At 39.0% G+C, this 27203-nt stretch overlaps 1 protein-coding gene across 15 annotated transcripts; it reads right to left on the bottom strand.

Moving 5' to 3' along the window:
* LOC18433644 (uncharacterized) lies at positions 1–25383 on the bottom strand. 15 transcript variants are annotated; one of them, XM_088852753.1, is made up of 9 exons: positions 24105–25383; positions 14490–14810; positions 13942–14175; positions 13800–13836; positions 13078–13158; positions 12714–12770; positions 10157–10238; positions 9929–10054; positions 1–559 (listed from the first exon to the last, which is right to left on the bottom strand). In XM_088852753.1, exons 1-3 carry the CDS (start codon positions 25267–25269, stop codon positions 14021–14023), a joined length of 1641 nt encoding a protein of 546 aa, XP_088708879.1. In that variant the 5' UTR covers positions 25270–25383; the 3' UTR covers positions 1–559; positions 9929–10054; positions 10157–10238; positions 12714–12770; positions 13078–13158; positions 13800–13836; positions 13942–14020. The 15 variants fall into 15 exon arrangements, with proteins under 15 accessions (XP_088708879.1, XP_088708872.1, XP_088708877.1 ...); XM_088852746.1 differs by having other exon boundaries at positions 10162–10238; XM_088852751.1 differs by having other exon boundaries at positions 10162–10238; positions 13078–13150.
* Between the last annotated feature and the right edge of the window lie 1820 nt (positions 25384–27203).

Raw genomic sequence — 27203 nt, 5'->3', positions numbered from 1 at the left:
TCACCAAACAAAAAAGGTAAATGACATTTCTGTGTTCCTCTCCAAAGATTCGAGAGGGGTCATACAAGTCCGCAAGGTTCGAAACCATACAAGCATCACTGAGCACCATAGGATAGTCATTGCTGCAAATTCTTATTGATACACTCATGCGCAGTACAGCTCCACATAAAGCATCGTCCAGCATGAATTAAGCATAGTTTCTCAAAAGCAATCCATGTACTGAAAGCAAATCAAGCCACACAGAACTACTTAACTATAAATAATAATTGAAAAGATAAGAGAAACCAGATTGGCCTTCTCTTGTCCCCAAAGCTAAACGGGACGCAAAGCTGGATCCCTATATTTGGTTTTTCTTGATATGCAAATAAACTAGGGATATCTTCCAGATCCAGATCCAGACCTCCATGAATTTGCTGCCATAGTTCACCGCATGTTCAGTAGCAAAATTGCTTTGTGGCCAGCTTCACAAGGGCTTTATTCGATGCCAAAGTCAGCAGACCAAAACAGCAGGTCCCCAATTAATTCAACACGAAATTTGTAACCGATGGCAAGCGTTTATCTACAATGGTAACAACACCAACACTTCAGCCAAAAGAAAATGTGCAATCCAAAAGTTTAGCTTAAAATACAATGCACTGTGCTCCTATAGTAACACATGCCAGCCGGCATGTGATATATGGTACGCAACCAGGGCATCTACTGACCATTCTCAATGATAAGAGGGTGGAGATTAATTATAAATTTAATCACCTATGTCCACTCTAGATAATGATTTATGGATGACACTTGCAGCAAATTATTAATGATTTATCAAAAACCAGAACCAAAAATAATAAGTCATGAAAACCCCGGTAGTTTCTCAGTTGGTGATTACAGTAAAAGAAGGATTTACTAGGAAATTTGATTTCCTAAGAGAAAGGGAGCCATTATGTCATTTGCTTTTGGTAGGCCTACTGATACTAATAATCATCTCTTTGGAGTCGCAAGAAGATCGTTAGATCAGGAAGGTTGGTAATGAACTTCTTTAAAGATCAGCATTTTTCTTTTTTGAGAGTTATTTTCTAAGTTAGCCATCCAGTACACAAGCCAAAGAGATCTAGCAAAATCTCTTAAAGGCAGCTGCCCACATTTACTTGTACAACTTCCAACTTGTATGGTACCGAATGCCCCCCAAAGGAGTATGGGGTATATATAGCTCCGTGTAGGCCTCACACAGGTGACCAATCAGGCACCCACTACAGCTACAACCTGCACGTTCTCACAGCCACATAGCCTGACACATGCCAAATCAAGCATGCGCACTAAAGGCGTATGTCACAGGAATATTCTAGACATTAAAAGGAGTTTCTAACATGTCAGGTCCACTACCAAGGCACTAATGCCTCATGCATGGTTGCCCAAAGCCCGTTTCGTCATAGACGAGCATTATACGTGATTCTGGCCACACCAGGCCAATAGCTTGGTCTTGCCATGTGGGGCTATTACCATCGCACAGGAATGTTATAAATCAATGCCACACGAGGCCGAGCCGTGGGCCCAACATCTAAGCATCCAACCCCACATAAGTACCAAAGTAAAACTCTGATGGCTATGGAGGAGGCAGGTTGAGACGGTTATGGCACAAGGCACCCCTGCGCTAGATGATGTAGCAACCACAGGATAAGGCCCATGGATTATTACCTAATAACGACCTTGAGTGGCCAGATAATAGTAATCAACCTGTGATCTGCCATTTTAAATCACCACTAGGATGGTGCATTCTAGAATATCGTGTGCACGCGCACATGCACACTTATCTATTATACACATTAAGCGAGAAGGTGACCCCCTTTATTCTTGCCACATGTATCTTTTCTATTCCCAATTTTCCCTTCTTGATATTTACAATATACCAATTTCACCCACTACAAAGTTAAATAATCATATCATATCCTTTATAGAAGTTCATATGGTAGATTGTATCAATCCCAATCTTTATATGATTAAATCATACCCTACATATCACAATCCTCATCATGCGGTTCTCATTCTATTTTAATTTTGCGCTTTTCCTACTTTCTAAGAAATTTTGTTTTGATATTCTACTATTTTTTAGGAAACAAGCACACAAACGTTTTTGACATAGTTGAGGGTTATATGGCATTTATAACGGAAGACATGATAGAGTCCCCAGATATTCTTAGAGATGAAAATTAGATTCACGGTTCTTATCCCAAATCTTGATGGTGAAATTTCTTGAGGCATGCCTCTCTTGCTCCCTCCAAGTTTCTTGAGGGTCTCTCTCTCTCTCTCTCTCTCTCTCTCTCTCTCTCTCTCTCAAATCTATATTACTCGACAATGAATTTTGATATAATCACAAATTTCTCCTCCTATCTAGGAGAACGAGACACACGTATGGTTACTAATACTTTTTCGCTTTCCTTAAATCTCTCTCCTAAAATATCTCTACCTCTCCTTATTTTCATCTCCATAGTTCTAGGAGGACCCCACCTACACAGCCATCTCTCTCTCTCTCTCTCTCTCTCTCTCTCTCTCTCTCTCTCTCTCTCTCTCTCTAAATCTATATTACTAAGTAAGAATAAATTTCAATTTTGGGTGTTGTTCTGAGCTTCTTACTATGCTTTTTTCTTTTATGCGTTCTTTTCTTTCATCTTTCTTTGAATTTTTATAGGATTGTTCAATAGGCTCATACCAGGCAGTAGTACTGCACGCATTGAGGACACAGAAATTATTCTTATGTATTTAATATAAAAAACATGGGGCTGGGAAACAAGATAGTGAGGAAATAGACTGGACATGTTCTGATTCAAAGCCACTATATAAAGACAGTGCTCAAAAGATTTGATCATTTTGAATGTAAGCCAATTTTGACCCCTTATGATGCTCATATTAAACTCAGAAAAACTGTGAAGCGAGAATGTATATCATATGTAATGTCATGTACTAGACCAAATATTGCCTCTGTTATGAGTAAGCTTAGTAGATACACCAACAACCAGAATAAAAGCATTGGAATGCAGTCAATAGGGTCTCGAGGTATCTCAAATGACTCATACACTATGGCCTACATTACATTGGCAAGCCCACGGTATTGGAAGTATGCAATAATACAAACAGGATTACAGATTATGATAAATTGATGTCTACCAGTAGATGGATCTTTACTTATGGTGAGAGTGCTATTTCTTGGGGTTTCAAGAAGCAAACCTGCATCCTTTGATCCAACTTCCAAGATGGAATCAGAGTTAATTGCCTCGTAAGCCTCTAGTAAAGAAGCTCAGTGGCAAACAAATTAGTGCATGAAGTACCACTTGTTCAAGGGCCCGTGCCTATAGTCTCAATACATTAAATGGGAAGCCACAACACACCGAGCAAAGTGTGGGATTTATTTTGGAAAATTGAGACATCTTCAATTGGGGCACAAGCAATTGAGACTATTGCTTGAAGATGGACTGCTATCAGTATTTCACATCCGAGCCAGCCTTAATACGGTGGATCTATTAACAAAACGCTTTGCGAGGTACCATGTCTGGAAGACAGCTAGAAGGATGGGATTAAAGCCCACTTGAGACTTATGCCACAAAGTGACAAGAACCCCACCTAAGGACAAGGAAATCCCAAGTCATAGGTTCAACGGGAAAAACAAGTCACTTATGTGATATTTGATGTATGTATCTACCATGATATCATTTACAATGAATTTTTGTGCATTCTTGCCCAATCACGGGCTATGTAGTACATGACAGCTAGAGGGATGGGATTAAAACCCACTTGAGATTTATGCCACAAAGTGAAAGGAGTGTAAGGACAAGGAAATCCCAAGTCATTGGTTAAAAGGGAAAAACAAGTCACTTATATGATGTCTGATGTATGTATCTACCACGATATCATTACAATAAATTTGTGAATTTTTGCCCAATCACAGGCTATGTGGTACAGTTTACTGCAATGAATAAAAATGCTGAGTTATGCTCTTAATATGTCCATTTGCCTAGATAATGTAAATCCTAGGCTACAGTGACGCTTTTCAGGGCATCCTCCACGGATTCATCTATATGGGTATGAAAGTAGAGGCCGCGTCCTATGAGAATTGACATTCTCTAGGGCACTGGTGAAAACCAGGAATGAGTGCAAGGCCATTAATGTGGAAGCCTTCTAGAAAATCACAGCTATTTGAAGGGTAATGTACAGTATGTGGGAGGCTTGTCAACAATGGACATAGTTCAAGGTCTGTCCAACCACTATCATGGTACGCATTTCATGTAACATGGTGGTTCAAATCTAAGAGAGAGCTTCATTTATGCAGTATCTTTCCCTATTGTTGGAGAGAGAGAAAGTTGTTACGGTATTTGAAAAGGCGGTAGCTTGGCTGCCTAGGAAGCTAAGCAACCTTACGGCACTAAACCCCCCTAAGCATGGTGCCTAGGTACTTGAGGGCCCACCTAGACGGCACCTCGTGGCCTTTGGCACGAGGGCTTAAAATTGCCCTCTGTCGAGGATAGTAACATAATTTTTCCTTTTCCTGAGGGATTTTCGGGGCATTCCAACCCCCCAAAAACCATTTTATTCATTTGGAGTGAGAAAACAAATTCAAAATTTGAAGTTTTTTTTATTTTTTTGGTTTTTTGGATTGAATTTTTTTCCCAAACTATTCAATTTCATTCAACGTTCACCGATCCAACAAGATCTATAGCATTTTGAAAGGTTGTATATTTAAATTTTTTCGTTTGGGGTTTGTTGATTTATATGAATGTTAGATTTGTGGCCTCCATATTCAAGAGTGGGTTTTGCTTCGTGTTTAATGCCAATTTGTAAAGATCTCAATGAACTTATTCTCTCAAAAACAAATCTCAATGAACTTATCCCAAATAGATTTTTTCTAGTTTATTGGTGTTAAATTTTTCTCTTGATTGAAAAGGAAAAATAATGTGATTTTTCTTTCTTGTTTGGTTTTTGTTCTTGTAATTTCTTTTTTCAAGTTTAAGGTTGGATTTTCGGCTCATATTCAAGAGTGGATTTTGGTTTGTGTTTAATGGCATTTTGTTAAGATTGAGTAACCCCTATCTAAGGAAAATCTTATTAAACACATTGAGGGTCTGCTTTTGATAGCATTCCCTCACTCGATGGTCGCCTCCACATATGAAACAGTCTGAGAAGGCCTTCCTAGGTGCCCCTTTCTCTTAGACTACCCCCTTCTCAGGTCTAGTTCCATATCCGCGCACCACCCTCTCGCTATTTGCCCATGATGGCACACCCTCGTGGTTTGAGTCCACAGCCCCACGAAGGTCAAGGTCTGCTAGGCCCTCAGCTGTCGCCATAGCAGTGGGCAAGCCCTGCACGCCTTGCTCCTCAACTCAGCCTACGCCCAACCTTGTAGCCCAGACACGAAGTTGAACAATCGATCGTCCTCGTTCATGGCTCGTATGTCCAGCATCGGCAATGCAAACCTATTCACATAGTCGCGCACCGAACCTGTTTGGCGAAGCTTGCTCAAAGCCTCGCAACCCACCCAAGCCGCATTTCCTAGCAAGAACTGCTCCCTCAGTTCTTGTTTCAGGGCCTCCCAAGTATTCACCTTGGGCCTTGAAGTATCCGCAACCCTCATCACCTGCTAGAGATTCGCATCTTCGGCGAGGTACATGGCACAAATACCAACTCTATCCTTCTCATGGGCATGAGCAGCCTCGAAATACTACTCCATGTCCCATAAGAAGTTCTCCAACACCTTGGAGTCCTGCTGGCCTTCGAACACACGTGGCTCTAGCACCCTCACAGCTCGAGAGTCCAGTCAGCCAGTGATGCTACCCAAGGCCCTCTTGACAAGTGCCATGTCATCTTGTATGGGTCATGAGGTTCGCCTTGAAGGTTTCAGTGAAGGCCCTAAGGTCGCCCATGAGTCCCTATACGAGTAACATAGGTGCCACAGTGCCCCTCCACTCCTCCAAAGCACCAAACTGGGCCAAGGTTCTCCCCTATCCTGCCATACTGGGCACCTTGGGTGAGTTGTTCCAACTGCATCTCAAGGTGTACCACACAATCACGCAGACCAGCCATACCATCAGCCATGGTCGCACGGTGCCGACCTTAAGCTCTGATACCAACTGTCATGGGGGTAGATCTCTCACTACACCCATGTGTTGCGCCAAGCCTCAGTCCTCGCTCAACTAATGCCAGGCCAGCCTTCCCACACCATGCACAAGAAAGAGTTCGTGTCAATCACACATACAAGGGAACACAGAAAGCAACGAATAGCCAAGGGCCATAGCCCAACATGTTCCACTATACAATTGCTAGTGTCTACAGCCACGATCCCTCACTCTGGGTGGGTAACGGGTACTTATAGCCCCCAAGGTGACATTTGAATTTCAAATGCTACACTGCACATAAAAGTCACGCCACCACCATGACCTGCTGCATGGAGGCCACCTAGCCACCACACACTCTGGATCAGCCAGTTGGCTGCACACCACTTGGATCGGTTACACCCGAACTTCCCATATCCCACGTTTTGTGCTAGCAAAGCGTAAGTGCCCTCATGGTGGCCATTACGCCCATCTTCCCCATTCCTTCAATCCATGCCCTTTGGTTCTTCAGTGAAGGGGGGCGGTTACGCCTAGTCATCCCACTACAATAGGGATTGACTAGCCATGTACCCGCATGGAACGATTGTAGGGGTCCATACACACACATGCACTACGACTCACACATGAGGCTTATGGCAATTACATAAGCCCATGTCTAGGCAATTACACAGTTTGAACACATATAGCCATCGTCATTACACACCTGCCCAACCAGGTGTATGGCTTCCCTCTTACACACAGTCCTCTTAACCGTGTCATATCAGGTCAAGCCATCTTCTTAGCCATCAACCCACATTGTCCTTAGCCCAAGGCCTCCCACCAACGGTCTTTAGCCACCAACAGTTTGTGCGTGCACCATGCTCCTAATGCTGCACACCATGGCCTCTCGCACGGGTTAAGGGAGAGGGACACACACCCTACTCAACTATGGTTGTAGGCATAAAGAACTAGACCTTCGTAAGTTGTAGCTCTGCTCTGCCAAAGTGGCATATGTGCTGCATGATGCACCAAGGGATTACTTGACCCTTAGCCATCAAGGCACAACACGCACCACTTGGCCTACACCACATGCATCATGTTGTTAGCCGGCTTGCTCCACGTACTAGTCGCACCATCTAGCTGCATCACATTCATCAAGCTACCTACGCCAATCGCACTAGGTTGCCTTACACCGCACGCACTAGCTGCCCACACATCAGGCACCAGGCTGCATGTGGCTTAGGGAAAAGGAGCCTAACAGTAAGCTTATTGATTTTTAGGCTGACAAGTGGCTCTCAGAGAGATCTATATGGGAGCAATATGGTATGAACATACACAAAGACCAAGGGCCAAATATAAAGTGTCTGATTATCTAGAAGGTTCACTCCAAAGTTAGACCCTACCACCCCACTTCTAGTCCCCTTATTCACGCATGGGAGGAGCTGCAGTCCCATGTGCTCCCCATTTGCCCCATTACGGATCAGCTAGTCTGAATACATTTTATCGATGGTGCTTTCGCAGTTGGGAGTGTGTGGGATCAGATTCGTGGATCTGCCCCTATACAATCAGCTTTTAAAGTCCTTTAGTCAACACTGTCAATACCCAGAGCAAAGAGGTTCACCTAGCGTTCTGTTTATTCCCAATTACCTACCACTACGTTGCTCCAATCACGAGGCCTGCCCATGGAGTCTAGATGCCCTTTTTGCCTCCAAGAGGAGACTACTAACCATATTATTATGCAATGTTCTTTTTTGCAAGTTCTTTGGCGGTTTGATCTTTGGAGATTTGGCAAAAATATTATGATCAAGCAGTCAACAGCTATGATGTTCCCAAATGGATCAAGTTCCGCTTTAAACTCCTGGTATGAAAAATGTTTGGATATCTATTTTCTCCATCACTATCTGGTGTCTTTGACAGAATGCAACTTTCGCAAGCATGGAGGAAAGACATCCAAGGAAAATCCATTGAGGCAAATAATCCATTTCGTTGGCTCGCTTGCTAAAGGGGAAGGGCCGGGCCTTTCATGATTCGGAGCGCTGCATTACCAACAACCTCAAGTTACGTTGGCAGGCTAGGCCTTCTCCCAGTATACAAGTGGCGTGGACGTTCCCCCCAATTGGCCACTTCAAGCTTAACATAGATGGTTCTTCCTTCCATAATCCTGGAGCTACTGGTTGCAGGGGTATCATTATGAATGATAAAGGTGGTTTCATAGCTGCCTTTGCAGTTTCCCTGGGTCTCAATTCAAAAGATGATGCTGAATTCCATGCTTTGAAACTAGGTGTCTCTCTTGTGGAATCCTTGAGACAAAAATGTAAGCCCCCATGGAAGTTGTGTGTTGTCTCAGCTAACTGCAGCACGAGTCTTTTCACCTTTGCAAATCACCAGTGGCATATTATTCATATATAAGGAGGCCAATATTGTTGCTGACTATCTAGCAAAGAGGGCAGTATCCATGACAAAAGCAACAGTGTGGTGTGCTCACCCACCAGATATCCTCTATTATTATATGATGTTGCTAATATCCCCCTTCCATGGGGTCTAAAATGACTTGTAAATGTGTTTACCTTTCATTGTTTCATCAATAAACCGGTAGGGGACCGTCATCCCCACTAATTCACCCCCAAAAAACAAATCACACATGAATTAGCACAACAGAGTGAACCACCGTTGAGAACACAACGATAATTATCACAAAGATAAACATAGAATAAATTAACAGTAAGGATATCTGATTATGATGGCAAAAATAAAGAAATCTACAATAAAAAGCCCTAAAAATTTTTGAAGTTCCTTTCGCATCTATGATGTTTCGAAATTTTGTGTTAATTCTTAACTTTTTCCTACATAGCAAAAGTTGATAGTTCTTGATTTCTTTTCTAGCTCCAAATATTTACAACTTTGTTCACCATTAGAACTTAGACAATTCCATTTGGGCAAAAACGCAAATACATCAAACCAACATTTTGCAACTCTGCAAGTCCAACTCAGACTAGTGAGTAACTTAGTCTCAGTAGAGTGCCGAGCCTGGAACATCCCCTCCACACACAATGCCAAAATTTCCCCTCAACAAAAATAAATAAAATAAATAAAAACATAAAAAATCAGGGGCATAGATAATTGAATTATTACTAATTATACTCGATTTATAAATGATTTAAACCTTGACCAAATCAATTATGAATTTATGATCGACTTGTAATAAGTTTTTATATATCTTTTATTGTTTTATAGTTTTTAATATTTCTCCTATTTTTCTCATTTTTCTGAGAAAATGATTTTTAACCAGTTCTCTAATTCTTTATTCTTTCAAAACTTTTTTCTCATCTTTTATATACCTTTTTTTTATTGTTTATCTTCTTTCCCCCCCTATTTTACCAATTTTCCCCTTTTTTTGGCTCTATGGGTGGCTCAGCACAGACTGGGGCAAGTCAACTCAGACTCACCAGAGTAACTCGGCCAGGGTAGGAGGCGTGTTCCTCCACCTAGCGAATTATAAAAGCATTACATGAAACAAGACCCATGTATCACTATGCATAACTCAAGGAAATATTGCTATTAAAAGAAATAGCACCCATCTTACAAAAAAAACCATTGGCAGCGAAACGTATTTGATACAATAATAATATGAACAATGATCATGATCTATAAAGCAAAACCATCAAAAGATAAAAATCACTGACAGCAGTTTTATGGACTAGCAATAGCTGGAAGAAAATAAACATGTTCAATCTAAACCTTAGCTACATGCTCAACAAATACCATCATTTGATTAGTAGCTCATTAGAATAAAAATTCAATTGGGCAGATAGAAAAACCCAAAAAAAAAAAAAAGTACTGTAAACACAAATGGGCCTTTATATTACCGTTTCTGGCTCATTGGAGTACTTGAAGCCATAGGCATTACTAGAAATGGAAGACTGCTGCAGCTCTTAACTTCAAAGACATGTTGGAAAATTACATGGTTCTTCAGAAGATGCACCCATAGCCAACTGAAAGACAAAGCAAAATGATTAGAATTTTGCAGCCTAAATGTTAAACTGCACATGCGAATCAACGGGAATTTCATATAGCTCCATAGGTTGGAAGAATGCCTAACTGTCTTGACGGATATCTGCCATCCGTGATGGTAATAAATCCATTCGAAGCTAAAAACTGGCCTCAAACTAGAACTTTCTGTTAAAAGAAATATGTACAATATTAGTAATCATGCTTATGATTGCAGCTATCAAGTAAGCCAGTGATTGAAAAATAGGACTTGGGCATGGAACTGCACAAGACCAGAGCCCAAGTCAGCCTGTCTGAGTCAACTGAGTCTCAACAAGACTCAGACGAGTCAATGAAATATTAATACAACAACCTTGGGGACCAGTAAAACAAGGCCGGTTCCCAAGGTTTTCTAACAGGACCTGGCACTCTGCCAGGTTGGAATTAACTTGGGCAAGTACGAGAAGGCCTCGCTGAGTTTTCAAAAACTGGAGTAAGCAAATACATTATCAAGAAACATAATTCAAAACATTAAGAACCCTGCTACAAACTTGACATGTTAATCAACTCATATGTTCAATAAAATCCAATAGCAGCAGTCCACATTTTTCAAAAGGGGACTCCTAACCAGTAGAATCATTTCTAAATGAGTATCATTAACAAAAGATCACAACAATTCACATGAAATTGTGGTGAAATTCCATGAAATAAGAGGATATATAGTCTTTATGTGTCTCAAGAGATATGTTTCTTCTTTTCCATTTTATATTTTTAATGCAATTTATATGAAAAAGTAGAAAGAACTAAAATAAAGTGTGTTGGGTATCAAGGAGATATTAAAGTGACAACACAACAATGCTAAAAAATAGAACTGGGCCCTCTTTGTCATTGTCCCCAGTTCAGTGGGGTTCCAATTCCAATTCTCCAAGTCCAACTCGGAAATCCCCAAGTGGGAACCACAACTACAAAGAAATTAAAAAGAAAAATTAGAAACCGGAAATTGAGCAATTCTAGCGATTTTCCTTCCAGAATCATCCACCATCAAGTTCTGGTCCAACACGGTAAATTCCGAGCTGGGTCACCAATTTTTCAATCACTGGTAATTAGGAAATTCCCAGTGGATATGTTTCTTCATGTGACAAATACAAACAGGTATTGGCTTGTCCAGCCAAGAGCATGTTCACTTCCTGAACACCAAGGCTCATCTACCACGTGCCCCGTAGAATTGAATCCCATACAAAATCTGCTCCCTAGAGGTACAGTACAACAGCATAGAGACCATCAGAAGTCCAGGAAAAATATCAGTCAGTAATTTTAAACATATGAGAAGGAAAACCTACCCATATAAACAGCAATACCCTTACTGCAACAGAGCCTCAAATCACCTGGAGTCCCCTAGCACTAGCAGTACCCTAGGCATCTAGTTGCCCTGTTCAAAATACCTCCAAAGTGCTTACCCAGAGAGCCAGCTCTGTTGCTTTAAAAAATGAAAACTTCGTTCCAAAAAAACTTTATACATCTCAGATGGGCATCATCATGTCTAAGGCATTCAGAACCCTAGATTTCAGAAAAGTCAAATTCAATGGAACGACCATGTTGGCAAACACTCTATCTGTTAATAACTTCATTTTTTTAAGATAGTTGGTCAGCTGTCAGCATGGGATTCAAACCTTGGACATCTGATTGAAACCGTCAACATTGAAACAAATTAGGTCGATGAAAAGCCAATAAATGAGCATCACAGGTAAATGAGTGAACTTCAAGACCTTCATCCTTTATAAGCATTACAAATATATGAAAATACTGGAAGTCGTATCCTCTTCCATTCTGGCCTAAAATACCAATATGCCCCTTGCTTTCACATTAGTCAATGTTCCCAGCCCCAATGGGTACCATTTAACACTTATCATGACTTCTCCAATCAATCCAAAGACATGCCAAAGTCCTCCTTTGTCCATTCCATTGTTTCTCCATCCCATTTGGAAATCAAATCTAATTGAAGATTCCTACCCACTCCACAATTTGGCTCCAGTCATTCAAGCAAAAATGGGCTTCTGTCCGGTAAACCTCCCGCAACAGACAACAATTTGCTTTAGCCCATTAAGTTTTTTATTTCTAAGAAATTATTCAGTTATTTTATTGGCATGCCTAACATAATCTACAATCTCTACTTCTAATAAATGAAGCTTAGAGAAGTATTTCTTGTAGAAATATTCTGAACTGCATCTGTTTCATGGCATTCTCATCAATCACAATCACTTTTTTTTTGACAAGGTTACATAGGAATGGAACTTAAGACGTTGTGCTTTGAAACCTAGCCTCTACCGTCTTGACCCAAGCCTGATTCCTACAGTAATTCCAATGTGTTGCAATGGCATCAGTAAAACGGAAGTGCAAAGGAGAAGGTACGTGCATACAAAGCTTAGAGATTTGTTTCTTCTAGAAATTTTCTGAACTGCATCTGTTTCATGGCATTCTCCTCATTCACAATCATAACTAACAGTATACTTAGCACATCTATCATTGGACATTGTAGACTGTCTTAAATAAATTCCAAAGCAAGGAATTCTATATTTAAGTTATTCCAATCATTGTTATAATGGCATTAGCTAATGAAGCGCAGAGGAGAAGGTAAGTAAATACATAGCTGATAATCAATCTTACCACCATTGAAGACAATGCCACGTTAACTTCAAGGAACAGAATAGGCAAAAATGCTACCTGCATCGTGAACATACAATGAGGACCTAATATCCATTAGAAAAAGACGATGTGCTATAATCTTCCAAAAAAATAAAAGATTTATGTGCTAGAAAGGAAAAAGAAAATGGAGAACCAAGTGTTCCTTCTCGAGGAAAACAATGCCCTGGAAAGATGATGATATCTAAGAGTAAATAAAACATAACTCCTGGCAGTTTATCCAAAATAGAAAACAAAATTCTTGGGTTCAAGCAAGAAATCATGAAACAAGCATTGCAACTATGATCCTCCATTACAATTCTACAAGGCTACATAACATAGGATCCACCTTGGCCAAGAACCAGTGTTGCATTTCCAGTGAGAGGAACAATCTCCTGAACTTTTTCACTCGTGAATATTGCCTGAATAGCTATCAATGAAAACATGTCAGAAAATCTACTAAGCAAAGCTTCTTGCAACAGACTAATACATCTTCTAGAGTGCTAAAACATCTTCTAGAGTACTAAACATAAACAGAACTTCAGAAAAACACATGTGAGCATATAAGCATATAATTCCATCTGATTTGGTGTCTCCAATGGATACAGTAATTGCATGAAGCAAACCATAGATGTCTTGACTGCAGCATATTTTTTACTACTGGTAGATAGAAAAGATAAAACTTCATAGAACGTAAATCCAAATATGAAACATAAGTTTAGGCAAAACAAGAAAAGAAACTGGCAAAATCACATGCTAGTGCGACAACTTAGTCCAGGAAGTTCTATAATTTCAGTCAGCGCACTTTGACATCTGCTATAATTAAATGATTTCATTCTTTGTTCATGTTTACCTGACAGGTTCCAAGCACAGCAAGCTAGTTTACTTGCAGGCATTCTTATAACCAATGGAGTACCTTATATGGTGCTCCAAAGGGACTCCACAATTTGCTAATGATGGATAATGGAGAATAAATGCGTTTGGAACCCATCAGGAAGGACATTCACCTACGTACAGCTAGCATCCAACATGCATCACATGAACAGATTGTGGTTGGCTAGAGTGACGTACTGTATAACATGCTCCATTAGATTGTGGTACATTTTCCCTACAAATAAAGCATATTAAAAGATCTGATGCCAAATGTCCCAAATACAGAAGAACAGAATGATCCTGACTCTATAAAGCAGGCATCAGTCACAAGATATTCTACCTGAATCTTCTCAGAAACAGTCCTAGCAACCTTTTTAAGTGCTTCCAAGGAAGCAGGGAGGTTCCATGTAACTATGCTATCATCTTCTTGTCTGATCATTACCTGAGAGCTGAAAAATATTCTCCTTGCTAGCAACTTCCCCAAGCTCAGTACTAGAGGCCTCAATCTCATTCTCAATTAATGCCATCACGTGCAATGAGTGGCATCCATCTGATATCCAGATTGTCCGAGGTCCTGCAAAGAAAAGGGGAGTTAAGAAAACCGAACCATGCAAATTTGGCGGAAGGCAAAGTAAACTACCAACTGATGGACTAAGGAAAACTGCAAACCACCATCCAATGAAAGGAACGATGGTAATTGAGAGAGAGAGAAGGATCCACCAGAGCAGGAAATGAGCTCAGTAGTGGGTCTGACTCTCTCTCTCTCGCTTTCCATCACCATTCACCATTTCATTTGATCGTGATGACCAAATATTGTTATCCATCATCAATTGGATTGTGTAGACTTTCCCCTGGCAGAAATCCAATTCCAAGATAGGTAAAACATACTAGCAGAGACATCAGAAAAAGCTCCAAACATCTGCACATTCATAGAACAGTCCATGCGCTTCATAAAACTCTGGTTAGAAGCAACGTCAATGGTTTCTGACCCAGAGGGATTGCCATGTAGGTTCAAAAGGTGCAAATCTCCAAAGGAGTCGAGGATCAGAAATCTTTTATGTGCCAAAGCATGGATCGAAATGACCCTTAGAGATGCCGATGAAGGGTTGTTGCATTTTGAACCATGGCAATCAGAACCCTTGAAACTCACAAAATAGGAACCATGCTCGCCCGAGTCCTGCCTTAATTTCAATGTTGTCCTGATTTCCACTGCATTAAAAAAGAAGAGAAATAATCCAGGTCAACTCCAGATGCCACTACCAATTTGGTCAGTCATCAATGAAATTTCAGACGCAAAGAGAAGAAAGAAATAATTGGTATACTGGACCTTCTTTTTTAAAAAAATTTCTTCTTTTTGACACATAATGATATATGGAATATAGTTTCTTCTTTTTGACTCGTAATGGTATATGGAATATAGCTCAAAGTTGCTGGAATCTTTTGTCTCAATTGCAACAAAGCCATGACAACATGCATACTTATTTCAAATAAATTTTCACGATTTAAAACATTTCAGGCTTGCAACAACCCTCCTGGAGCAGGTGCTATGGTAAGCAAGTTTCATTCACCTCTTACCGTACAAAGATTTACATAAAGAATTATCAAGAAGCAGGAAAGACAGAAAAAGAAAGTCATTATTAAAGTCATAAATGTCAACTTGAACCTAGTTAACAGTTTGATCTAATGAAAAAAACAATCAAATAACTAAAATGAACTTCCTCTTTTTGATGTAAAGCCAGCACATATGTTTTCAGAGCCTGAAACCGAAAGTTTGAGCATATTTGTTTGCTGAAGATATTTGGACCGTTAGTTTCCATCGTTTTTAGATGGAACACCTACTTGCATACATCTTTAAGATGGATGCTTTACACTCTTTGGACCACATATGTAGTCATGCGGTCCAGCCTCCATGAAACAATTTTCCATAAAAGAGAAGCCAATTTTCCAGGATAGGATTAGCATGAGGAAGGGGGGAGGAGGAGAGCTCGCCTGAACAATTCTAGTAAGAAAATATTTGGACCGTTAGTTTCCATTGTCATCTTAAAGATGGATGCATCTTTTCCGGTATGAAGTTACAAATACGAATCATTATAAAACAATGTGAACTTAAGCTCAAACCACGCACTCCACTAGTGTTTTTAGTAAAGTCTTGAAGTGTATGGTGACCTCTAAAAAGTGAACATACACCAGGACTATTTGTTGACACGCCTTTCTAAAGGTTTTTAGTAAAGCTTTGAGGCCATCATCAGATTGAGCTTTTAGCAAGTCCTTCAATGTCCCTTTATTCTGAACATGTTGGAACTTCTCCTTGAACCACATGAGTGAGTTTGGTGGCCTATCCCTTGGAAGAGGTTTACCCAATGACTTTTCAACTTATATACAAGCTTCCCAAGGTTCAAGTCATAACAAGTGTGAAATTTGACTGTTTTTGCAGGTTACCATTTGTACTTTCAGCAATATGATTTTACTTTCAGCAATATGATTTTAAGCAAAAATCGTTTTCATAGTATTCAACAAACGGGGTGATGCAGAAGCAAGCACTCCAAGGGAGAGAGAGAGAGAAGAGTTGTGGATTTTTTCTTTTTTTTCTTTTCTTTGGGGGTTGGGGGAGTTGAGGGGTCTGGGTCGTGGGGTGTTTAAAAATAAAATGGTTTAATCAATATACGAAGAATTTATAGAACTTCACCGAGAAGAAATAGTAACCTACAAACTTTCTCAAAAAAAAAAAAAGACATGGTAACCTACTATTAAAGGGCGCATATAGCATGCTCCCGAAAGAGCATCCTATACACGTATTCCCTGAAAATGACCATCGTTGGAGAATTTTTTTTTAATGAAAATTTGGGATTCATTTTAGAATCTAGATGAGTATTTTCAAGGAAAAAAAATTTAGATTTTGAGTTTTTGAACGCTTAGATCTGAATATCCAAAAAAATGCAGAGTCATTGTTCAGAACCAGGACATCATCTCTTTTTTAGTACGAATTGGGTGCATATGGATTTTTTGGTTGACGTGGCTGTGCGGTTGTGAAGGTTACATTCCAAAAAAATTTGGTCCTAAAAGTACTCCTACATGTGGTTTTATCCGAGGGAGTGCATTAACAATAAACATATAATCATTAGGTGTTATAATTCTAAGGTGTCCAATATTTAAAGAAATTTAAAAATTATATTATATATTGGAATAATCCAACCTTAACAAATTTTCAAAACACAAAGGCTAAGGTTATTAGTTGTGATAGGTGGATTTACCAAACAGGTGGTTTCTTACAAAAAGTTGTTTATTATGGTGACTTGGTTATTAAGTACTGGTATAGGTGTAATTGTCACTAAAAGAAAATTGGTACTTTTGTGATCTTTATAAAGGAACAGCTGAAAATCTCACTAAAGGACAAGGATATTTTACTAATAAAGTTACAAGACACTTCTAAATGCCATTGTGCTTTTGTGAAACCAAATATATCCTTTGTGATTAAGTTACCTACAAAGAATTACTTTTTGTTAAAAATGATGAATTTTTTAGTAAAAATACCCATCCGAAACTATTCTAACTTTTTAACCTTTGTATTTTGACGGGTTATAAACACACAAACACACGTGTGTGGGGAGAGAGAGAGAGAGAGAGAGAGAGAGAGAGAGAGAGGATTATTTTCATTTGCCTTATTTTGATTGTTATCATAGGCTCTATAAGATTGGCGAGAGAGAGAGAGATCACCAATTGGATATTGAATGACAGAGAATTTAGAAGAAGAGCAAATTTTTGCAAATTGGTCACAAACAAAAGGTTACTTAAGGAGATAGAGTAAGATATCTAACTAAAAAGAGTAGATCTACATATTCTTAGTGGATGCTATGTAAAATTGCAAATGGCAAGGTTGTATTAGGATTCTCCATTACCACAAATAGGAATAGAACTTGGTGCTTTCTTTAAAAGTTAACATGTGTAAAAACCCTGCAGATGGATACATATCCTTAAGAGACTTATTACAATAACTTAGTGCACTAGGAATAAAGAGTAGATAGAACTAGACTACCAGTTCTAAAACATCTTGTTTAAATACTAAGAGATTTATGTCGTGTGCTTTCAGATATATTTAACAACTTGTTCCCATACTGGCGTACAAAAGTAAATTTCCCTTTGGTCCATGGAGATGCGGTTCTCCCATTAGCCACTGCCACACCTAGAGCCTTCAATTTTCCCTAGGTTCCTCTCGCTACACACGGATAAGAACCCAATGTTGCAGTTGCAAGCACAATGGATATATGTTTCAAAATCAGCAGAAAACCTTCAAATTGAACAACATGATCACATCCTACAACAATAAAACCTTCTCGATAAGGGTCCTTCTAAAGCTGGCCGCCATTGTCCCAATATTGTTTTCTTTTTCTAGACATGTTAAGGGAAAGGATTGGAAATCTTGATGTCACAATTTGCTGCACTACCCTAACAAACATGCCACTCCCCCAATCATTGTTTAAAAGGCAAACCACCCAACGCCTAGGCGGTCCAAAGGGCCTGAGTGAAGGCGGCCAAAGTAAGCGATCTGCCCCTAGGCGGTAGGGCACCTGCCTAGGCAGGCGCTTAGTGCCTAGCCCTGGGTGGCCCCCAAGGCCTGCGCCCCGCTCAGAGGCGGAAATTACCCTTCTTCAAGGGCATTTTTGGGTTTTCTTTTTTAAGAAAAAAGATTTAGAGATGGGTTTTAAATTCATTTGAAACCCAAACCCCATTAAAGTCCATTTTAGAGAGAGAGAAACCTCAAAAAACTAGATTTTATGATTTTTATAGGATCAAAAGGTTTATCAAAGTTACAAAAAATGGATCCAAACATCATCCATTGAGATTAGATTTAGTTTTGGAGTTTTTTTATTAGAGGGTGTTTTTTAAGATTCTAGCACTAAAAAACATCTCAAAGGTGGAAGTTTGGAGATCGAGCAATCAAAGTAAGTTCAATATTTTATTTTTTAGATTGCTTGTATTATTTTGAGATGTCTTCTTCAAGATTTAGTCGAAGTGGTAATCTGGATTGGAAATATGGCTATAACCCAAATCTTTTGGATAAAATTGCATAAGATGCAATTATTGTGAAAATGATACAAAATGGGATATAAACCGGTTTAAGAAAATCTTGCCGATAGTAAGGGGATGTTGTCCTTTGTAAAATGTTCCTGAAGCTATCAGAGAGGAGATTAAGCAATATATGAGTCTAAGTAAAACACAAACAGGAACAAAATCCTTGTCATTTGGGTCTATATCTGGTTTTGCTAGAAGAGGTGATCCGGGTTGGAAGTATGGTTATAACCCGAAACCAAACGCTAAAAATTGTATGATCTCAAAAAAAAAACGATAAAAATTGTATTATGTATAATTTTTATGAAAAAAATACAAATAAGGGGTATTAAGCGATTCAAGAAACACCTAACCGATATTAAAGAGAATGTTGCTTCTTGTAAAAAGGTTCCTGAAGCTATTACGGATGAGATTGGATAATATTTGAATTTAGTCGAACCAGAAAATGAGGAAAATGAATCTTGTTTAATAGAAACATCTTCTCCAGGTTCTTCTAGAAGGGGTGATCGGGGTTGGAAGTATGGTCATAACCCGAATCCGAATGACAAAAATCGTATTAGGTGTAATTATTGTGGAAAGGATACCTATGGGGGTATTTACTGGTTCAAGAAACACCTTGCCGGTATTAAGAAGGATTATGCTCTGTGCAAAAATGTTCTTAAGGCTACCAGGGTGGAGATTATACAATATTTGAGTTCAGTGAAGCACAAAAAGCAAGAAAATGGTGAAGAGGCACCAGGTAGAGCAGTCAAGACTCCTTGGCCTCATATGCTCAGAGTAAGAGGGAGGGTAGAAGAAGATGAGGACGAGGCAGATTCATAAGAAACATAGGAAGATAAGCGTTATACTGAAGAGGGAGATGACTCTGATGATGAGAGCCTCGAATCTGATGCATATGACGAGGACTACCCTACTCCTTCTGATGATGATGATGACTGAAGAATGAAGACGCTTGACACTTGGTGTTGATTCTTAGATTCTATATTTTTTTTTTCTAGTTTCTATTATCTAACTCTTGTGTGTATGCTTTTATGGTTCTAGCATTGCATGGAAATATGGATTATGGACTATATATGTTCTCCACATTCACTTATCCACTTATTTTCTTATTTTTCTACCGCCTAGTCCTAGGAGCTGACCGGCCAGGCCCCCCACCGTTGCCTAGACACCGCCTGGAGTTATTGGGAACACTATATTGAAAAAAAGGGAGATCACCCTTAATTACTAGACACATTAATAACATAGAAATCTCCATAGTTATTTGGATTTTTCCAAAAATAAGCTCATATTCTCCGCTTCTGTAGAGTTCTATATGTTGTCTTCCTTCACCATCCTCTAAGATCCTAGATTGAATTGCTTCCACCAAATGATAGGTGACACACATCTCGCATTTTGAAAATGTAACCTTAAGAGGCAAAGATAAGATTGTCACTGAAATTTGTCTATGCATTTAGGTTTCTTCTAGCATTCTTCCTCCCATTGTTTATCAATGTCACTCTTACATTCCATCTGGTGATCTAAAAAGCAGCCCACCTAGGCGGGCCCAACAGCTGCCCAAGGGTGAAAATGCCCCTCATGGAGGGAAATCTTGGGGGTTTTTTTTTTAGGTTGTAAAAAAGGGGGGGTATTTAGGTTTTTATGCAACCTAAACCCAATTTGAACTGTTTTAGATACAGGAAAACTTCAAAAAGTTGCGATTTTGTGATTTCCATAAGATCGAAGGATTTCTCAAAGTTTCGAGAAATCGTTCCAAACATCTCCATGTGAGTGTGGATTTAATTTTGGAGATTTTTTAGGCCAAATAGAGGGTTTTCTAGAATATTTTGAGATTGGAAAATATTTCAAAGGTAGAAGTTTGAAGATCAAGCAATCAAGGTTACTAAAAAAAATTTGTTTTTCAGATTGCTTAGATTAATTTGAGACGTCTTCTTCAGATTCTAATAGAAGTGGTGATCCGCGTTGAAAATACAGCTACAACCCGAATCCTTTAGATAAAAAATTGCATAAGATGCAATTGTTGCGAGAAGGATACAAATGGGGGCATAAACCGGTTCAAGAAACATTTTGCCGGTATCAAGGGGGATGTTGCCCCTCATAAAAAAAGTTCCTAATGCAATTAGGGAGGAGATAAAAAAAAAATATGAATATAGTAAAAAAAGGCGGAAAGAGAGGCATGCATTGCAAAGCTAAGGTCTGAGGTTTGTGTTATTCATGATGATGATGATAGTGATGAGGAGGGGTATGATGAGTTGGAGCAACTTGCTATTTCCCAAACTAGGGGGAAAGGAAAGAGAGTTGCAATTGGTTTTAGGGGTAGAGAGCCTAAGAGGTCTCGAGGTAGGGCGGCTATGGATTCTTTTTTGCCCTCACCTGACCCTGAGATTGCAGGTGAGAAAATAAAGAAACAAATAACCATTGAAAACATAATCAAGAAAGGAGAGAAAGAGAGAAAGAGAGAGAGAGAGAGAACTGCTTAGTACATTGCTCGATGGTTTTATGAGGCAGGCATTCCTTCAATGCCGCTCACCTAAGCAGCTTCTAGATCATGGTAGAGGCAATGGGCCAATTTGGGCCTAAGTTGAAGCCCAAAACCCCAAATGGGCTTTCAAAACCTCTTTTGAAAAAAAGAGGTGAATGTCACGAGGGAGATTGTGGAGTCACGTGAGGATGCATGGGCTCAATATGGGGATTCTATTATGACTAATACTTGGAATGACAAGAAAAGAAAGAATTTGTTGGTGAATTGTCCTTTGGAGATTGTTTTTCTGAGGTTTATTGATGTCTCTAATGATAGCCATGGTGCCCAATACATATTTAAAAGTGATGGAGAAGAGCATCTAGGAGGTTGGGGAGCAGCATGTAGTACATGTTGTCACAAGTAATGTTGTTCCTAATGTTGCTACTGCTAATTTGTTGTGCATAGCCTCCCTCATATCTTTTGAACACCATGCACAGCACACTATATAGACCTCATGCTTGAGGCTATTGGAGGATTCGACGAGATTGCAAGTGCAGTTTAAAAGGCTAGGTCAGTTACAGCTTTCATTTATAGCCACACCCTCACGCTCAGCATGATACGCAAATTTACAAAGAAGAATGAGATAGTGAGGTCAGGGATCACGAGATTTGTTCCCTGGTACTTATGTCTACATAGCATACAGTTGAGGCAGATGTTCACCTCTGCTGATTGAAGAGTATGGAAGTGGGTCAAGGATCAAAAAGGGAAGAAGGTGAGAGATATTATGCTATACAAGGCTTTTTGGCGGCGGTGAAGGAAGCCCTTAAGGTATTTTTTCCTCTTGTCAAAGTCCTTCACATGGTTGACAATGACAAGTCCTCCATGGGACTACATATATGAGGCAATGGAAAGTTGCAAGAGAGAGATAGCCCACAATTTGGATAATGATGTGAGCCGCTATGAGCCAGCTTAGAAGATTATTGATGAGAAGTGGGATAAGCAGCTGGTTATTATTTGAACCTAGCTTTCCATTATGTTGATAAGGATATACACACAAATGACACATTTACGACTAGATTTAATAAGTGTTTGGATGTGCTAGTCCATAATCAAGATATCCAAAATATTATATGCATTGATGAGCTAATAACTTACAAATGCGCATTGAAGTTTTTTGGGAGTCCAATGGTCTTGAGACAAAGGACCAAAATTGATCCAGGTAATAATATATTTAACCCAATCCTCAATTTCAAGTTTTATGTTTGTTGTTTGTTTTCTATATTTCATATATAATTGTAATTTATAATCAACTTGCAACCAATTGGTGGAGCCAACATGGGTGTAGTGCTCCAAACTTACAAAAGTTGCCCATTCGGATCTTGAGCCTAACCAATACCCCGTCCGGCTGTGAGCAGAATTGGAGTATTTTTTAGATGATAATTACTTGTATTAGTTTACAGTTTATTAGTTTGTACTAGTAATTATTAATTATCTATGTCAATTGCAAATTTGTAATATTAATTAGTTGCATTTGAGTTTATTAGAAATGCATACAAAGAAAAGAAACAAGCTTGAATCAAAGAGGCTCAATGATTTAGTTTATGTGAAGTTTAATCGATACTTGAAGGACAGATTTGTTCAAAGAGATAAGAGAGACCCCCTTAGATCAAAAAACACGGATAATGCCATGGAGTGGTTGGTTAATGATGATGAGGTCAAGGGGTATGAAGGATAGATACGGGATATGGTCATGAAGGTCTCAAGGACAGCAGCCGACCCTCCTAGGGCCATTAGAACTTTTTTTTACAGAGGACGAGGATGGCGGAGGAAGCAGAAGCAGATTCAGAAGAGACAAAGGAGAAAAACCATTATGTTGAGGAGGGAGATGATTCCGATGATAATGGGCTCGACTCCGATGCATATGATGCAGCTGACCCTACCTTTTCTGATGATGAGTGATGACTCTATATTTCTTTTATTTTTCTTTTCCTCCTCTTATGTGTATGTATGGACTATGGCTATGGAGTATGGAGGAGTGTGTGCGGATTGTGGAGTATGGACATTTTGATATGTCATATGTGTTATCTCTTTCCTTTTTGCGATGATGAATTGATGACTGAATTCGAAAACTTTGAATGTTAGATTATATTTTCTTATTTTTACTATGTGTATGGAGTCTATGGAGTATAGACTGAAATATATGGTTATAAAGTAATGGACTATGATGGACTATATATATTCTTTATGTGTTATATGCCTCAATATGCATTTTTTTAGTTTTTACACAAAACCTGGCCCTAAAACAGTTGGATTAGACACCCTCCTATGCTTCATATTCTACCTGGACCCCCCCTTTGCCACCTAGGTGCCACCCGGTGTTTTGTGGAACACTAATTCCATCCAATATACTATAAGTTCACATATTAGCTAGTAATTAAATTTCCATGTAATTTCCAAATATAAAATAAGTTCCTTAGATACTAATAGAAGATGATAGAGGTAAAGTCCTCTTGGAGCAGTTGGAATGTTACTTGCAAGAAGAAACCATCATGGTGGTCTCGGTGCACAAGTCTTTAATTATTCAAGAGTTATTCTTGTTTTTCTTCATTAGCTCCAAAATGAGCAATTGCCCCCCTTTTTCTTTATGCAAAGACTGAGACGACGCATATGAATTGAAATTAGTACTACGTAAACAAAAAGATTTATAATACATGTGAAGCCATTGAAAGTAACACTATAAAAGTACCACATACACAAGCACATCCCATCATGCAGACCTTTCTTATTTCACATCTAGGTCAATTAATTTCCAATCACATTATTACAAAGGCATATTAGGACTTTAGATCTTGACGAATTCTAGAGACTCCACGTATCTAAGACAAACTGTTCCAATGATCTTGGCATCACCACTGCAACTGAATAAGAGTTCGAAACAAACACTCAAACCAAGAGGGGGAAAAAAGCTAAAAGCATACCAGGAACTGGGTCTGGTTCAGATGACACCTTCATTCCCTGATTAGAAGTAGGCAAAAAATTGTCCATGGATATGAAGGAAGCTCCTCCTCTTTTCAGCAAATTCTTGCTTTCACAAACAAACTGGCCATCAGAAACACCATAATTTGAAACTCGGATGAACCCATTATCCTCTGATACAGGCCCAGTAGGACCAATAAGCTTGCCATTATAGCTAGTAGCATTTGGATGCCGATATCTATCTGTATCTCGGATACCTTCATTGTCATCTAATCCCTTGATTAGCCCATTCCTCAAATTTCTCTTTGACCCTACGTTTCCACTGCAATCCTTCAACGAATCATCCCCAAATTTCATGGTAAAACTCTCAGAAATAGCACCCCCATCTTTCTGACCATTTTCAAATATCCCATTACTTAAATTTCTGCAACTTCTATGAGGCCCATCATTGGAAACCCTAACCTTATCAGAGACAACCTTCTTCACGACTTTGCCTTTTACGAGATTCTTCAATGTAAAAACCCTAACCCCATCTTCCTCGCCCAAGAGCAAATATTGCACAAAAACCCTAATTGAATAGACTGGACTGTTGCAGTCTATAACAGCACACTTAACTACATTCATGCGCTCTGTTTCAGCCACAGGTTTGGATGCCATGACCCAAATTTTTGCGGAAGAAGGAGAATGAAGAGAGAAGACATTGACAGAACCAGAAAGCTGAACACCAAATCCGTGGGGCAAATCAAGCGAGATCCCCGAGTTAGAACGGGTATCCTTGAAGCAGAGATGAGCTCGAGTAAAGGTCGAGTTTTCTTTAAGAATCCAGGCTCTAAGAAGGGTTCGAGATCCTGATTTTGCAGGAGAAGTGCAGAGAAAGAGAACTCGAGGGTTTCGGCCATGGCCATGGATGCGGATAAAGCAGGCTGAAGAACAAGGAGGAGGAATGGAAACACAAGAAGGAGCAGATAAAGAAGGAAGAGAAGAAGAGAGAGAATGGGAATTGGTGGAGAGAGAAGGAAGAGAGAGAGGGAGAAGGGGGAAAAGAAGGATTGAAGAATCAGAAGACATGACAGCAAAAGAGCGAGAAGTGGGTTCAAAGAAGAGAGAAGAGGCCACCAAAGAAGGGTGGTGGGGGAAAGGAGGGAGGTTGAGCGTGCAAGACTGCATAACCACCTGCTTCTCTCTCTGCTGCCGTTTCCTCCTCTCATGGCTTCAACGCCATGACCCTCTCCCTCTGCCTCTGCCTCTGCCTCTGCCGAGACCCGAAATAGCAGATTTCACATCACCGTTTACCCAACGGGTGAGATTTATATTGAATGCCCGCCTTAGATTGTGCAAGCCGCATCTCTAATTTTTGTCGAGGATGAAGTGAAAGTCAAAACCTTTAGATTTGAAAATACATGTTCAACCCTACTCATGGAATGTAAAATTTTAAATACGATAAAGATCAAGCAGATATATAAGAATTTTAAAATCTTGAAAATAGCTAGTCTAGGTTATTTGTTACAATATGCATTGCTTTTAGGATTTAAAAAAAAAAATTTCTTTATATCCATGCATTTTGAGATCGAAATTAACAATTAGAAAGTCTTCTAAATATTTGAAGTAAACATTACGTCTATTGTATAAGATTTGAACCTTATATAAACTTTTTCCTTACCAAAAAACCTACGAAAATGCCACAATTATTTCTAGCGGCTAGTGGAGCCAGCATGGGTCTTTTAGGGCCAGATTGGGCTGAAGGGGCCAATCCCAGGCTCGATACGGGCCTAATACAAAAGGAATTAAAAAATAAAAAATAAAAAACAAGCATTGATCATGCTGGACCGGTTTTGTCGTAGCCAATGCCCAGGTCTGAGTCAACCCCAGCCTTGCTCTAAAGTCATATTTTGTGACCCAAAATCGGCTCAATCTTTGCCCAACTCTCAAGCAACATTTTGTGGTCCAGGTTCTAGTTTTTTAGAGTTGGGCCAATCGATCCATCCTAAGGCATCCTTAGGCACCTTGTTAATTACATTCAATATATCTAATTGGGTGGGGGGGGGGGGGGGGAGGGAATAGAAAAAAAATTACAGTATTTCTCCTTCATCAGTCCTCTCAGAGAACTGCTTGCTAAGTTTCATGTGGCAAAATAATCTTTAAAAGCTAAATCCAATTATCTAAATAAGAAAATTGAACATATGAAAAGGTCGTAGGGTTAGTCAAATTACATTTCAAAAAGACTTTGATGTCGAAAGATCAACCCTCTCAAATAGCAGCCTGATGAGTTTCATGTGGAAAAAATAATCTTCAAAAGCTAAATCTAATTATCTAAACTAGAATATTAAACATAGAAAAATAAATAATTAACTAAAACTAAAAGAGAAGAAGAACATACCTAGAAAACTTGGAACATAGAGTTTAAGGCTCAGATCATATATCTCTTTCTTGCGCACCTCCTTCTTGTTGGGAGATTTTTTTATTACTTTTCATTTGAATAATTTTGACTAAGGACTTTGAATTCCTAAGTTTAGGGTTCCTATAGATTCTAAGGCTTCCATGTTTCTAGGGTTCTAATATGTATAGGGCTATAGGGTTTCTTATCTTCAAGGGGAAAATTAGGATTCCTAATTCCTAAAGGATTTTTACTTTTTTTCTAGGATTTTTGGATATTTTAGATCTAATTTCTAAGGCTTGAAGGCTTAACCTATGGCTAAATGATTTCTTTAAAGGCTTAAAGGACTAGGTTATGGCTAAGAGATCTCCAAGGGATATTTGGTTATTTTTCTGTGATTTTTTATGTTGTAAATTGTGGAAGGCTAGAGGAGTTTTGATGCAGATAAAAAATGAGTTTTAATTTTTTTTATTTTTATATTTTCTAGAACTTAGAAAATATGTTATTTGAATTTTTAGCTTTCCTTAAAGATATTTTTGCCTTTTTTAGTCGTAGAGATCTAAGTGATGGAATTGAAAATTTAGTCTTTTTTAAAATATATATATATATATATATATATATATATATATATATATATATATATATATATATATGGATAGGGATTAGCATGTTTGAATTGGTTAGAATATGATAAGGGATAGATCAAGATTAGTTTTCTGTTTTTATT

Source organism: Amborella trichopoda, chromosome 12 (genome assembly GCF_054954075.1).
Source record: "Amborella trichopoda isolate Santa Cruz 75 chromosome 12, AtrichopodaSantaCruz75HAP2 v2.0, whole genome shotgun sequence".
NCBI lineage: Eukaryota > Viridiplantae > Streptophyta > Magnoliopsida > Amborellales > Amborellaceae > Amborella > Amborella trichopoda.
The sequence above is the reverse complement of the archived record's forward strand: the minus strand, read 5'-3'. Positions and strand labels throughout refer to the sequence as shown.